At 36.0% G+C, this 16,609-nt stretch overlaps 1 protein-coding gene across 4 annotated transcripts in view; it reads left to right on the forward strand.

Annotated features, from left to right (window-relative positions):
* The window catches only part of STAG2 (STAG2 cohesin complex component), a 79,064-nt gene that overhangs the window by 33,630 nt on the left and 28,825 nt on the right, over positions 1-16,609 (forward strand). For all 4 annotated transcript variants that reach the window (XM_075763577.1, XM_075763580.1, XM_075763579.1 and 1 more), the window contains exons 2-8: positions 4,597-4,741; positions 6,784-6,862; positions 8,014-8,175; positions 10,810-10,906; positions 12,244-12,320; positions 13,856-14,060; positions 16,320-16,471. In XM_075763577.1, coding sequence (XP_075619692.1) covers positions 4,698-4,741; positions 6,784-6,862; positions 8,014-8,175; positions 10,810-10,906; positions 12,244-12,320; positions 13,856-14,060; positions 16,320-16,471 — 816 coding nt within the window. In that variant the 5' untranslated portion in view covers positions 4,597-4,697. The remainder of the gene's footprint in view (positions 1-4,596; positions 4,742-6,783; positions 6,863-8,013; positions 8,176-10,809; positions 10,907-12,243; positions 12,321-13,855; positions 14,061-16,319; positions 16,472-16,609) is intronic.

The raw sequence follows: 16,609 nt of genomic DNA on the forward strand, positions 1-16,609 counted from the left end.
TGTGTGTGTGTATATATATACACACACATATTCTTTTAATAAAGGCTGCTCACTGAATTACACTAATGTTTGTTTAGCCTATTTGTGCATGTAATAGAAATTGTGAGGGGACAGGTAGCACTTAGCAGCTGCCGATCGTGTATGTGTTATTGTGTGAATTGTGCTGGTGAATTTTGTTGACTTTTGCCAGATCTCAACATTTGGCCAGTCTATTTGAGGTAATCACAGCCATACCTAATTAATTATTCATGTATTAGGGAAAAATAACCTTTTAAAATTTATTTCCAGTGAAGACACATTTGAGTTCTTTATAGTGTTTTCATGCTTAGCTCTTACTTTTATCAGTCAAATTATTTTAAATAGAAACTCCTTTTACATTTAGAGTTGGCAATATTATATATGATTAGTGTTCCTGGACTACTTCTGTTGTTCCAGCTTTCTTTTTAGTTCATTAACGTTTTGTTAGCAAAATTTGAAGTGACAAGGTGCAATAAAAGGATACATTATATCTGCTATTAAAATGTATTTTGAAATTCTTCTGCTTGCTTTTGAAAACTAAATACTGAGACTGGTCATGCTACAGCAGCTGTATGCATTTCTACCTTTGGAAGAGTCATTGAATCAAATGTGTATATGCATTTATTTCGGAAAAGATGCAGGAATCTTCTGGTGTTTTTACATAATGTAAATATAAATCTAAAGGAAATGTGCTACAATATTGTTGCAGTTTTAGCAATCTATTATAAACTTTATTGCACAAAAATAACTAGGTCAACCTCTGGATGACCTGCCTTTTGGAGTTTCTTCAGTTAGCTTTAGGCTAGAGCTCCACCTTGTGATCTTTCAGCAGGATACAGTTTCTTTTTATAGTTAATAATTTAATTATGATTTCACAAAGTTGAGTGACTTCAGAAAGTTTTCGCAGACTTGAGAGACTTCTGTATCTGCTTGGGAAAATTAAAGTTGGAATTCTGTGAACATGCCAAGAAACTGAAGAAGAGCTGGTTTTATGATTCAGTTTAGATTTAACTTATTAAAATAATCTGCTTATTGGAGCATATTTAGTAGATAACGTAGACTTTCACTGTTGGGAATGGCATCTGCAAGTATTTCACTTTCCTCTTTTCAGACTGCACTCTGGTGGACTTGGTACATTTTAAAAGTTCTGATAGGATGCTTGTATGGACCATTTTCCTCTCTCATTGACTTCCCAAGCCGGGTGCTTTGAATGAGTCATCAAGTATATGCACGAAGAAGGCATGGCTGGCAGTAGTCTTGAATTTCCAGAAGGAGTTTACTGAGATCTAGGATAATGGGGGATGACCAATACCAATCTTTTCCCATACCAAAACAAGAGAACATCAAATAAAACTGGGAAGTGATAAATTCAAAGGAAGGAACATGCCTCTTGGCAGTATGGAGTTTGGCTGTGGGAGTTTTTGTGTGCAATACCATCGCTGCTGAATATTGGGTTCAAAAAGTAATTGGAAATATTAATAGGAAAATATTGATAAGTTGTTATAAAATATAGGGACAGTCTCTCTGGCTGAAAAAATCCCCGAGTTATTTCTGGATGCCAGGAAGGTATTCGGGGGAAACACCACAAGTAAGAACAAAGCTGATGTGTTCTTCCTTGGGCAGCTTCTGTTGGCCACTGCCAGAGAGGGCGTGCTGGGCTGGGCTGACCCTGCTGCTTGAGAGTCAAAAGTCTGCGTCATGTTCTGGATGTATGTAAATCTTTTAAACTTATCCTTAACTGGGACAAATACAGGGGCTTTTTCGGTCATTGCTGGAGTTTGAGCTTGACGCCGGAGATCCCTTACAGTCTTACCTCGTATATTCTTGCAAGGCATTCATCTGTAGCTACTGTTTTCCGTAATACCAGTATATGGTTGCACTCATGAGGGCCAAGTTTCTTTTTCCTTCAAGAAAAACAATTCTTGAAACGTAAATCTTAGTAGCTTAACGCTTCAGCATCTAGCAAGAACTTGATATTTCTTTCCCATTTTATGAGGCGATTCTGACCAAACGATGCCATGTTTTCTTTCATGTTTTGTTGTTTGTGCTAAGATGAACATTTCTTACAAGAAGTTCAAGTTGTTCAAGTTCAAGTAACCAGGTAGTTTTGTCAAGTGATTTGACTTGTTTGATGTAGATAATATATACTTTAATAATTTATCCATCCTTTTTTGTAGTTTTGTTTCCATTTCTTTCTTTAAAATATTTCTGTGATTGTAAGAAACTTTATGGAGAATTTTTTGCAAAATTGGATAGGACAATAGATTTGCTTTTCCTAAAGGGAGCTAGAAATGTGTTATTTCTGTGAATAAGTGGTTAACTTGCTTTGTTTCTCAGTACTTTCAAATTTTATGGAATAGGTGATTTCAGTATTGTAAATAGGTAGTATTAATGAGCCATAATACAAAATTTGCATGTCAGCATCCTGATTGTCACTTTCATAGATGTCTTGCTTCTCAACATTGTAAACTAGAAAAAGTCAAATAACATGTTGATAGACAGGTTGAACTTGAAACTGAGCAGTGTGGTTTTTGATGTTTGCATCTTTGTGTTGTACTGGGACTGAATCACAAGCATGCCCCAGAAAGGACTTGTGTGGTTGGATCTCTTTCTTTTTCTTTCTTTTTTTTCTTTTCTCCCCCCTGCCCTTTTTTTACTGAGGTACACCTCTGAGCAGGTGCTAGCCTGATGACCAAGGCACTGGTGTTCTGTGGTATTTTTCCAAGTTCAAGTGGCTCACAGGAATCAGAGCAAATCTTTATATGATTTTATATATATATATATATTTTTATATATATATATATATGAAAAGGCAGTTTTTCTTCCCCTGCTCATGGCTGCGCAATCTTGTGTTTCCCATGCATTGGCTCCTGATACCTGCTGTTGAACCAGTTTAACTTGATAATCCAGGGAAAAAAATTCTTGAGGTATACTTTGCCCATTTTATTGGGGAATTGAATCAGGTGATACTGAATGGCAGATCCTACAAGGATAAGTGGCTGGGGAGGGGATGTTCCCCTACCTGTGAATGATTGTTTACTAAAGAGTGTATAAATGGAGCCAGAGAGAATGAAATGCACCGGTCGTGTGCCCATGTGGTTTTAGGGAAGGGAGGAATGGGGTGACAAAGGTTGCTGCCATTCTGCAGCAGCAGTGTTTTTGAAGCTTTTTATCTTCTCCTGTGTTCTGGATGGAACATGCTTTAGTAGTTACAGCCTGTCTTGAGATTCACCAGTGTATCTCGAACCTCCTCTCTTTTTGCCACTATTTCTTTCCATTCTGGTTCTCTGCTTTCATGTAATTGTGTGAAATGTGAAGAAAGAGAACATAATAAGTTCAGGGTTTATGGTTTCTCTCAGCTCTCTAAATTCTGGAAGCTACAGTGGCCCCTAGCATTCAGAATAGGCACTTGCAGGAAACAAAATTGCATGGCCTCTATCTACATGCTCAATTGAAATGCAGTCTCTGAGGCATAGCTACCAGACATTAAGCAACATGTGCTTAGCATGCCAAAATTAAATCTTTCCCTCAAATACCTAATCACTCCGGCAAGCTGTAGAGTCAGCAGACTTTGACTCTGAAGGTTTTTCTCCTTGCTATTCTATCTTTAAAATACCTGAACATCATGCTTTCTTGATTTAACCGTATAAAAGTTAGCCTGGGGCAGACAGTTGACATAGAAAACTTTAGCCTGCGTGGTTACATCTCACATTTGAAGTATCCAGTGAGGTTTTTTCCCCTTAAACATAGGACAATTAGATAAATAACAAAATTTATGAATAGGTGGCAATATTATAATTAAGATGAAAAGCAAGTATTTCACAATCTTAACGTTTTTGTTTCTGATGTTTTTCTGTATAACGTGGATAGTATTATCTTCCTTTATATCCTTAGAGTCTTGTCAAATGCTTTAAATGTTAAAACTGTTGTAAGCCTGGTTTATCAACTCTTAAAGACAGGGAGTTGTGAAACAGCTGGGTAGGTTATAAGAACTTATAAGAGCTTATCTTTGTGGAAAATTTCATGAAAGTTTACAAATTAGAGATACAGAGTTGGTACACATAATGTCCTTAAACATATGCATACTGTGCTTTAAATTTAACGTCAAATCTGGTTTTGGTTTGGTTAACCAGAAATATCCTAGTGCTGGTAAGTCTGGGCTCTACAGTACATGGTGTCAGTTCAAACTTCAGTCTAATATGGATTTGGAAATAAAAGCTATTAACTTGCAAAGTGTTAATGAATACCATTCCGGTTTGCTCATCCTATTCAGAAAATGTTTTTTGCAAACTGTTTTTGCTGCGCTTTTTTTTTGGGGGGGGGGGGGGGGGGGGGGGGGTTGGGGGTGTGTGTTTTTGTTGTTTGGTTTCGTGGGGTTTTTTTACGGTGATGCTTTTAAGATTTGTGGAGGTACTTTGTAGTAAGATCATGTGAGGAGTCAAAAATATAAAATCTTTTAAACAGGAAAAAGCTTGGTTGGAAACAGAGGGTGGTGTGATCTAAATTTTCTGTGTGTCCAACTTTTTTACCCCTTCATATGTGGAAAAATTTTCACTGTATTTATTTATTTTATTATAGAAGTTGTCCACTACAAAGGAAGAAAGAAAAGTAAGCTTGTACTTCAGACTGGTTTTTGAATGTCTTTCTAATACAGTGGTGTTCCAGAAGATGATAAAGAAATGATAGCAGCTCCAGAAATACCAACTGATTTTACTCTCCTTCAGTAAGTGTTTTAAGAATTTGCAGTTTCATTTTTAAATGTACTGGCTTTTTTTTTGTGTTAATACATATGGTTGGTTTTCTTTTGGAAACAAGGAAACAAAATGAGGGAATAAGGTTCTAGATTTTTTCCTATTGAGATGTTGATAAAGCATTGTCTCAATTCTTTCTTGAGTATTCAGCAGTAATTGAAATAAGCATGTTAGAATTGCTTAATTATTTTAAATCAATTTTCAAATTTTGCTAGTAGGATGCCATTGTGACACTTTTTTTTAATGTGATGTACTTCTCAGGATTTTCTTGCGAAATGAACTGTTTGAATAAGAAACTCTTCGATTAGGAATACAAAAAAAAGATTCCTTCATTAAAGTCTCTTTATAGAGAGAGAGGAAGTACTTGAGGTATTTGCCCTTAAGTGGGGCAGGTCGCCTAATATATAAAATACCTAATGCCAAATGCTTCCCTCAGGCATCAGTTCCTTGGTGGTTTTGACATCATTTTATTAGCTTGCCAGTCTTTTGATGGTTTTTTTTTTTAAGAAACAGACATTTGAATTTCCAAGATTTAAAATCACATACAGATTATGTTTTGGACAGATAAATAAAGTGATTATTTTAAGCAGACCAAAAGAATCCAGTTCCTCACCTTTTAATTGTCAAAAAATTGGCACAAATACATTTGAACAAACTGTTGAATTGGATTGAATTGGTACAAAATCTAAAAAGATAGAGATGCAGTTTTATATCAGTGAGGTTGGTCGTTTGGGGTATTATCCTTTTCATGAGAAATAAAGATAAATTGGAAGATGGCTTAATACGAAATACTGTTTTTACAGCTGTTCATAATTTTTTTTTTTTTTATACTCTGTTGGTACAGTTCATTGCAGTGAAATGTTTGGAATTTGTGTTCTATTCTTTCGTGTGAAATAAGAACACCTAGAAAGTTTTGGAGAAGAAATATTTCTCACCTTTTTCTCTCTTTCTTCCCCCCACTCAAGGTTGGAGACTTTTTCAGTCCATATCAGAGCACATAGTTGACAAAACCAGAAATAGCAGAATATGTGTTAAAAGGCAGAAAGGTCCTTCCAGACACTTGGAATAGTGAGAGACCTTAAGGTTCTGGATTGTTTTAGAACGTTACAAATAAATACATAGGAATGGGTCTCCCATGTCCAGCAGTCATCTTTATGATTGCATTGTTAATTGAGTCAGGAAGCACGTATCAGAAATTTGTGATAGCAGCTGGAATTCATTGTACTGCATGTATGTGTTAAGATCTAGTAGCATCATTTAAGTTGTATTCTACAGGAAATGTAGAAATAGAGAAGACAAAAGCTAAGCATTCTTCATTAATAATTCATGTGATTTCATGCACCATCTAGTCCCCATCCATGTTGGCAATAAAGGATTTGTATGCCAATGCAGCATATTTTAATGATGTAGGAAATGAAACAAATGAGAAAGTTTGTATATTGTTTAACATCTTTTTCTCCTATAAGCCTAAACAGAACTACAGGCTATATTTTTGATGGAGAAACCTCACCTGAAGTTTTTTTCTGTACCTTTCAACATAAGTGCGTACCTCTTAACTACTTAAATTAGTTTCTAATAACATGAAGAGATCTGCTGAGACACTTTGATTATGAGGGAAAGTGATGGTTTCTCTTTTTGTTCTGGGGTTTTTTTTTTTCCTCTCTCTTTTTATTTTGTTTAAGTATTTGTGGCACATATTTATAGTGCTCTTTGGTTTGTCAGGTGCCAAAAGCAAGGTTCCCAACCTGTTGCTATTTTCTACCCGTCTTCACATCTTTTAACCTTGCTGTATGGCTTTCTTTGCAGGTAAATTGTTTGGAGGAGGAAGGGTAGGGGTGAGTGTGAGGATATGCTCTGATCTGTTCCTTGACAGTAGACTTAAACAAAAGAAAAAAAAAAGCTATTTCACTGTTAGAGTTGACTTACTGGACTGAAAACATAATGTGACTTTATGTAGTATATTTAAGAATGTTTCTGATGAAATGTGTAAATGGTTATCTTTTTATCTTTGCAGGGAGTCTGAAACACACTTCTCTTCCGATACAGACTTTGAGGATATTGAAGGAAAAAACCAAAAACAAGGCAAAGGAAAGGTATGTTCATTTTATAGGGATACTGAAATGCTTTTGCTGTTACGAAGTGAAGAGTTCAGCACTTGCTTTGAAGCTAACTGAGCTATGAATATTTTGTGAAAATGCGAGTGTTCTGTGAAGAGAGTTTGTATCTGCATTGAGATGCTTCATCTTGAGTATTTGCATGGTATTTCCTTAGTGCTGTGAAGGCATAAAGGAGGTGGGGGAGAAAAAGATTAGCTTTGATTTGATTAGTCTCTCTGCATGTGTTCTGTCCTATACTTAAATTTGGTGCTAATGCAGTCTTTTTTGGTTGGTGTTATTAATTCTGACTCTTTTAATTTGAAAAGTGAACAGAAACCAATAATTCAATTAAAAGGTGGTTTGTGGGTTGGTTGGTGGTTTGTTGTGTTTTTTTTTTTTACACACCCCCCCCCCCCCCCCCGAGTGGGGAGGTCTAAACCCAGGTAACAGCCTTTCTCTCCCCTCAGTGGTGTCCTCCCCACTGGGGTGGGTCCTGCCCTCTCCCTTTGCACCCACCACATGTGGCTCCTTCGCTGCTGTGGTGCAGGCAGGCTGCTGTCACCCCTTGCTGGGCACCCCATGTACCTGTGCTGGTACAGAGCGCCCACCTATTAAGAGGTTGTGATAAATAGCTTTATGCAACAGTGATTTAATTTCTGGGGTTTTTTTCTCTTTCTTTTTCCTGGAAGTCATACTTGATTTGGGGAATCAAATACAAAGTCACTTGTCTGTTCTTCCTCACTCCCACTTGCTAATGTGTGCTCAAATTAAAACCCAAAAGGTTAATGAATTGCAGAAGAGACTTCATGTGATGTGTTAAGGGAATAGCCATAGCTGTCTTAAATAAAATCCATATAATCTGTTTTAGTTTATACATGAGAAAAATCTTTGTGTCATACATTGTCACTAATTGTGTTTTTAGTTGCTAGAAGATTTTAAATGAGGAAAGCAGGAAATGGAACCTGTAGAATTCCCATTAGTCTTGTATCAGTCAGGATCAGCTATTATTCTTAACTTTGGATTTTAAATCTGGTTCCTGAAAATAAAAAGCCTTGTGTATAGTTGTCATGGTATGAATAGTAATTTCTTTTAAATTACTACATAATACCCAGTTGAAACTTATTGTGTGTGTATGTGTGTGATTGCAGACCTGTAAAAAAGGCAAAAAAGGAACAGCAGAAAAGGGGAAAAGTGGAAACGGAGGAGGGAAACCTGGTGGTCCAAATCGGATGAATGGACATCACCAACAGAATGGTGTGGAAAACATGATGCTGTTTGAGGTAGTTAAAATGGGCAAGAGTGCTATGCAGGTAAGACTTGAGATATACCTGTGACTTGGATGAATATACAATTTAAATAACAGTATTTTCCTGTGCGTAGGATTTTATAAAATTATGTCTAAAGTATATTTTTTCTTCAATTTGTAGTTTTTAGTTCCAGATTAAGATTAAAAAGTGGGTTTGCATTGTTAAGGTTTGAATTTTAACAAACTGATTTTTCAATTTCTAAATGTCGGGTATGGGTAATCGCACATACAATGAAGAAATTAAAAGTATGATTCAAAGTAAATTTCAGTATCCCGAATGTGGAAAGGTTATTTTAGATTACATGACTTTTAAGTCCTTTTTGTGTGGCTGTAACAAAATGCAAATGTGGTTTATGCCTATAATTGTCATAGAATTTAACAAGAAATCTGTGGTTTGTAGGTGCTTAAATTATCTGAAATAATTGCTTCTCTTCTTTCACCCTAAGTAAAATCACTAACTACAACTTCACTACTACTCTTTAAATTTCCCCTAAGCTGTCTAATGTATATTGCAACACTCAAACTGGTTGGAATTTAGGTCAGGAAATTTTAACTTGTTAGAAGTCTCTGCATTAGGTACTGTTTTTACTGCATTTAATAGTAGGACTGAAGTCAGTCTATTAAGAAATTTAGCACTTTTTTTTTTTAACTGAATTAAATTCCATTAAATTAGTAAAGTGTTTGCATGATTGTGAATCTTCCAGTGGAGAGAGGGTTAACTGTAGGCCTGTCAGCCACGAAGCCTTCCTGCTGACTCACTCATGTGACTTCTCAGCAGCCTCTCAGAAAGACTATCTTTGGGATTGAAAATCTAGAGTTTACAGCTCTTGTGATACGCTTGCAGGAAGCTGGGTCTATATGCAGTCCTCTCAAGATTTGCAGGCTCCTACATTAGAGCTGAGAATCTTAAAGCCTGAGTTTCTTGGCTGAAATTTAGTTCAGACTTCTAAAAAAGAACAGATTATTTTGATGTATTTGCACAGAGAAATTCTGATACTTCTGGCATTTGCTTTGTTCCTCTGTATTTCAAAGCGGGGGGGGGGGGGGGGAAATGATACTTTTCTAACTGTTGCTCTGTGTGCTACCTTTTCAGCCAATTATCAGTGGTTGTATCTTCATGACACTTTAACTGTTTAATGTGATATACAGTCAAAATATTTTGATTTCCAAGAGCAAAATGGACCTTTGCCAGGCCTGATTACTCTGTCGAATTGGGGAATTGATACCTGGGTGATAGAGTTGACTTTTAGTCAATATTTTTTTGTCTAAATTAATGAAGGAAAAAATTCTGAAATATTAAACTAAAATCCACTTCAGCACTCAGTGTAAAAAGTTTTCTCTGTGGCCCTCAGCACTTGCTTACCTGAAAAGATTTTGATTTTAATTTATTTCAAATTCTGTTCCATATCTTCTTCTGAGTTAGTGTCTATTCTCTGGTGAAAACAAGGTAGTTCATCCACTGAGATAACATGTTTTGAGAAACTACTGTTTTGCTGGAGGGTCTTTAAAATAAATTCTGAAGACAAGGCTGCCTAACTGAAATATTTGTCCCATTCCTAGCATTTTTCTGTTCTTGCACAGTGACCTTCTTTATAAGCCTCACTTAAGATGTTTCCTGTATTATTCTCCCCCCCCCCCCCCTTCCCCACAGATCAATCAAATCAGTACTAGTTTGTAGGTTCTGATCCTACTGGGAAGAATATGACAGTTTCAGTTTGAGGTTTTGATTCTTTTTGTCTTGCTGACAAAAGTTGTGCATTGCACTATAAACAATCTTAAATTTAGGGAAGAGGGATTTAGCTGTGTGTCTGTTCAGAATTTTTTCTGCATGGCAGTGTTTTATTTGTCCTCGCACCATTATTGCCTGTGAGAGTAAACATTGAGAGTAACACAGACAGGAAGCTGCTGAGTTGGGGATGTTGGGGGATGCTGCTGAGTGCAGTTCTCTTTGGAAGTTTTGAACTATTCAATCATCTCTCTTTATTAAGAATGACTCTAGATTTTAGGGCAGGGTATCAACATATATGAAAAAAAAAAACCAACCTCAAAACTGTGAGCTTGGTACTAAAGCAAGTCTCTTGTGCCTGTGTTAAATTAATTGTATGATGTATGTTTTTATGACTTCTGCGGTAGACAGTTTGTACTATACACATGGATGGTTTAAACAATTGCATGTGAATTCTGTTTTTTCAAAACCGTTATCACAGATTTCCTATTAATTTGCTTCTTTCTAAGGTTTTTTAGTAAAATGCTCTTGTTCCTATTTGGTTTAGTTAATACAGAGTAATTAATGCCTGTGCAGTGTACGGTAGTGCTTCTGTAAAATATACCAATCATTTTCGCATTCTTCCTCAAAAAAAGTTACTGTAGGACTATATGATATTCCTATGCTTTGCATTTAGGTGTCAGTTCGATACTTCTATATGTTTATAGAATAAAATGAGTTATGTTCTTGAAAACTGGTATTATGGCAGTAAAGGATCATTCAAACATTCTGTTCTGTACTATTCGAAAAAACACAGAGTTCAGGTTGTTTATGGAAGAACCAAGAATCACTTACTGGAAAGCAGTTCAGTAACACTGACTGTCTTCCAATTTATGAAAACTAAAAAGTGCCTTTATATTTGTTTCTTTTTAGTCTGTGGTGGATGACTGGATTGAGTCATACAAACATGACCGAGATATAGCACTTCTTGATCTCATTAACTTCTTTATACAGTGTTCAGGCTGCAAAGGTAAGATACCGAAATGTTTACTCCATCCATTTAAGTAGTATTATAATATGAGTTTCATTCTTTGCATATGCTGTAGGACTGCTCCATCCCTGCGGCTAGTCTGCATTATTAGGTTCTTGTAGTGAAGGTGGGAGCAGGAGGTTTAGAAATATACTGTATGTAAAAAAAAAAAAAAAAAAAAAAAAATGCAGATTAATCTTTTTGCATTCACACCAGAGAGAATGCAGTACTGGTACTTAACACTTACTTCATCTTCCTCTGCTCCTGCTATTACATCAGAGAACCATCTCTGTCTTTTAAAATTGATAGTTTAGCTTGTTCAGTCTTGGAGCGGTCTTGAATTCTAGTTTGGATTTATCTACTTCGTATCATTGAGCGTTTTAACATTGATTCATAGCCTTTGTAGAGATGCTTGATTTAAAAGATACTGTGGACAGCTTCATGGTACCCTGTCTACAGTAAGATTGTGTTTCCATATTTTTTCTTCTTTATTTCCTGTTTTTTCTTTCCTCATTTCCACACCTCCAGTCTTTTTTACCCTCACCTCCATTTGAAGAGGAGAAGGTAACTTAGCCTGCAGCATCACTGTGCTTGATAGAGTAGGACTGGATGTAATTTGTTCTGCTCAAGCGTTTCTCTGTCCTGATAAACTTCTAATGTGCATAAATCTCCAGAGAGCTAACAGCATTCCTCAGAGGTTATCCATGCTTTCAAGAGCACTGACCTTTTGATTATTGTTACCAGATAAAACTACAGAATATTTTAATGCTTTCTGGGATGATCCCTGTCATGAATTTTGCAGCACAGTTGCAGTAAACTTCAGGAGATCTATTTGGTTTTTTTATCACCCTTTACACTCTAACAGTTTGAGGCTAAGACAAATAGAAATTGTATGAAACTACTGTGTTTATTACAGTGCAGAAGATAATAAGTAGCACTAGAAGTGTTCAAAATTGTCTTATACCATTTAGAATCTTGAGTCATGAAAGGTCACTTCAGATTAGTGTAGTCTCTCAGCTGATGAAGAGGTCTGGCACAAGTACCTCTGACTTCTGAATACGAGTGAATGAGTAAGTTCTAAATGTCTGTGTACACGCAGAAAAGCACACGTTTAAAAAAGAGTAATACTAAAACATGTATACATGTAAAAGTATTGGTTCCAAGCACTTGTTATGCATGAATGCTAAAATAAAAAATATGTAACTTCTTAAATAATATACGTATAATCTGTAGGTCAGCTGAAAATTGATCATTTTTACATTGTAGCATGAGCCGTGTTGTCTGCCATCTACCTCTTTCATATGAAAAGTACTAATAATCTAACCTCTAAATTGTAGGAGTTGTTACAGCAGAGATGTTCCGACATATGCAGAATTCTGAAATAATCCGAAAAATGACTGAAGAATTTGATGAGGTAATTTAATGAAGTGCTGATAATGTATTGATATTGTTTATTTTACCTGCTCTAATCTTACTGGATCACGTTGCTACAGGTTTCTTTCAAGGGTAAGGTCAGCTGTAAAAATGACAGTACTTTTGTGAATGAAAATCTTGATTTCCCTTACTTCACTGAACTTGTAAGGGTAGGAAGTAAAGCTCTGCATGTATATAAGTTGTTTTATTAATGATTTAAGAAATCAATATCCACTTTCAGTTTTTGAATAGTGGGAACTCCTACTACTGTGGGGCTGTGTGGGATGCCTCCTCGTTCTTGCTATGTGCGTAAGGCCTTTAAGTCATCTTTAAGTAATGTTTAGAAGGCTTGCTAAATTTATTTTTATGCATTCGTTAATCTACAAATTGTGGGGATTTAATTTTGATTATTCTCCAGTTGAAGACTTTAGTGCTTGGCCTTTCATGGGAATTACAGCTTTTTCTCCTTTAAATTGTCGATTACTTTCTGTTCCACTGAGTGTTGGGGTAAATGAGATGGGCTGGTTTTTTGGGTGAGTTTTTTTTGGTTGGTTTATTTTTGAGTGGTATTTCTTTCACCCTGTGTTCCCAAGAATGTAAAGGTAGCTTTAAAATCTCCTCCCAACATTTGTCTAATATGTGAATAATCCCACCCTTCCCCACCCTCCCCCCCCCCCCCCCCCCCAATTAAAAATCCATTGGTAACTTTAACAGAGGGGAAATGTAATACGGTTTTGTTTAAAAGGTTCTTAGTATTCCTTAGAACTGTCTCAATTCATAAATAGTTATAATTACTATAAGGCAATGTTGTATGAAATTTATAAAGCTTCAGCTGGGACTGTTTGGGTTTTTTTATTATCACTATGTTATGCTCACTCTTTCTTGTAACAGAATTCTAATTATTGACTCTCAGATTTCTAATGCCTTTTCACGGATGCTGTCTTCATTTTCGACCTGTAATGGTGTTTAGCCTCTTAAAGAAGCTGATGGCAGAAGCACTGATACAAACGAGTGTCAATTTTTTTGTAAAAGGTTCCCAAATCAGCAGAGGAACACACATTTGTTACATTCAAGGTGTTACAGTAGGTCATTGTATGGCTTCGGGAGTTTTCAGACTGATATGTAAGCATCTCCCGTAACCTTTATTACGGTCCTGAACGGAGTGTTCTTGTCAGCTAATTGTTCATGTGATGGTTCTTTTGTTCTAGTGCAACCTGAAGCAGATTTGTAAGGGGTATGAATATTTTTTTTGAGGGGAGGGGATTAAGACAGAAAGAAGAAATTAGTAGTTATTTCAGCATATCTGGTTATGTGCAGGTTTTATGGTAGGACGTGTAGAATGTTGTCTCTGCATATAGCAAGCTGGAGCTGCAAAGTAGATGCATATTTGTGGAATCACGCTCTTCCGATGTATCACTTTTTCTGGCATCAGAGATTTTGGCTTTAAAGTTGTACCTGTCTCTTTTTGATCTTTATTTAATAAAATAACTTTTAAGACGTTTCAAAGAGTTTCCTGTTTCTGTTTTTGTTTAATAGGATAGTGGAGATTATCCGCTAACTATGGCTGGTCCCCAGTGGAAGAAGTTCAAATCCAGTTTTTGTGAGTTCATTGGAGTACTCGTCCGACAATGTCAATATAGCATCATATATGATGAATATATGATGGATACTGTCATTTCACTGCTTACGGGGCTGTCAGACTCACAAGTCAGAGCGTTTCGGCACACTAGCACACTGGCAGGTCAGTGAATTATATTTATCTGTGTATTGCTTCCATTTTATGTTTTGTGTTGCACAGAAAGAATTGTTCCATTCGAACTTTGTGAACTTCAACATTCAACTTGTGTTTCATTGTGTGGGGTTTTTTTTTTTCATCTAATGCAACTGGTTGCATCTTTACTGGTTTTTCATTACTGAAAAACACAGCATTATTTTAAGGCATTCTTTACCAGCTGTCTTAAGTACTTTAATTTTTGTTAGCCTTAAGTCTAGTAGAAAAAGTAAGTATAAGGAAACTTTTCAGTTGATTCTACAAGTTTGTCTTTGGTTATAATGAGGGTGTAAGTGTCTTTTTAAACTTCAAATGCAGTTGAACCTGGTTATGCTCTGCATTAAGTCAAATAGGACTTGTATTTTAGATTGGCTGCAATTTTTACTACAAATTTAAATTGTGTGGGATATTGAGGCCGTGGCACATTGTAATTGAAAGTTGTATTTCCATTCGTTGCATTAGAAATAATTTTAAAGAATGTTTCATCAGGGAAACAGTCATTAAATTTCTGTATGTAAGTAATTGCTCTTTTTACATGTTTTTTTCAAATCTGTTAACTCATAAGGAATTTCTTGTAGTTTAAGTATGGCGTGTTTTAAATAAATACATCATTATATGGATAAAGGATAAGCTTCTTGGATAAGGGAGTTCTAAACCTGCATTGATTAATGAAGAAGGGTCTCAGATGGCATTGTGCAGCAGTGCACTTATGTAAGGCTTATTACAGCAATTTTAGTCTAAACAAGGTGAATTTAGACTGTACGTTGAACTGAGTTTTTGCCACACTGGAAATAGTTATTGTTAGCTTCACTGGAACTTCCTGATTTATAGCTAGCTTCAGTTCTGACTCTGATCAGGTGTTCTATTTCATCGATCATTTCTCTTGAATTTACACTAGCACACTGAGCATTGGCTGTCGCTGTGAGACTGCCACTAGCCAAGGCATTTATTATTGAGAGAGGACCAAACCCTTTTGTTTCTGAAGAATACACTGATTCTGCTGTACTGTCAGTTTGACTGTTGTACCATATGACCAATACAAATTTTAGTCTTTAAAAACAAGTTTTTACTACTTCTTTGAGTTGTGCCTGAATGAAAGTTGCAGAAGTTGCCCTGTTGCATGTTAATTTGTCATGGAAAATAACTTCTATCAGTAGTCTGTTTGCATTTGTTCACATCAGTAGTTGATTCTGTTGATTTTGTGTAATTACTTGTGCATTTCATATGAGATTACAGTTTGTGTTCTTGAAGATTGTGTTTTATATGGGATAGAGACAGCCAACAAAATCCTTGTATCCATATTTACTGTTATTTGGAGTAATTTTGGCTTCTATGATTAGCTCAGACTTGTTCTTTTCATCTTGATATCCTTGGAGATCACAGTGCGTGATGATATTTTGATATATCTGCATGTCTTTATGCCTTACTCATCAACTTTATGAAGCGTGTATCACTAGCGTAATGTTCTGTGTATGCTCTGCCAACGCAAGCCCTTTCATGCCTTGTTAGAAGAGTTCGTAAGAAAAGCGAGTATACTATTGACCACCTCCTGGTTTGTGGAATGGGTGTATTTTTCTGCACCCTTTTAAAAAGGGTTGATTCAGAAATAAAAGCACACAAACCCCCACGCAAGTGTATTTTACCTTTTGGTCAGTTCTCTGGCTTCTAATTGGCTAATGTCCTTTCTCTGCTTTGGCAAATAAAGGAATGTTTAAAGAAAACTGCCCCTCATGAAAATTAAATCGAGGAGAAAAGAATGGTGCAATATGGTGGTGTTGTGATTTTCTTAAGGCATTTCCTTTGGAAGAAAGAAACTTCCTGTGTGTTTGAGGTTGAATGATTTGGTAATATCAGTCTACTAACCGATTCCAATGGTGGAATCCTTTTAAATTTCCTGGGCTGTGTTTGTAAATCTCACATTCCACCTTCATTTTTTGGAGGAAGCATATCATATATCTCAATTCAACAACAGTTCTTACAGTATTAAAAAAATGACAGAAAGATAAGAACAAAATGTCAGTGTTTTATCTGTTGTGTTGATAAGTAATGATGAAGCACTTAGTAAAACACTGCTAAAGTCCTGAAGTTTGTGTATCAAGAAATTTACCGTGAATATGTTGTCACAAATACAGAAATGGTTGACAGGAGGAGGTGTCAAGATCATTGTTTATCATTTTTCTTAGATCAGGTAACCTTTATATAATAATTATTCTTCTCACTTTTGTGTAGCCATGAAGCTGATGACTGCTTTAGTGAATGTGGCATTAAATCTTAGTATTAACATGGACAATACACAACGGCAGTATGAAGCAGAACGAAATAAAATAATTGGGAAACGAGCTAATGATCGGCTGGAACTCTTACTACAGAAAAGAAAGGAGGTTAGTGCAACTGCCTGTAGCTGGTGTCCATAGGATGAATGTTGATAAATCATAAAATCGTAGACTGGTCTTTAAGTTGTTCATGTTTAATGTTTGAAAAATGTAATTACTTTGAAAGGTGCTTCTTACCATCTGATT

Source organism: Balearica regulorum, chromosome 11 (assembly GCF_011004875.1).
Source record: "Balearica regulorum gibbericeps isolate bBalReg1 chromosome 11, bBalReg1.pri, whole genome shotgun sequence".
Lineage (NCBI taxonomy): Eukaryota > Metazoa > Chordata > Aves > Gruiformes > Gruidae > Balearica > Balearica regulorum.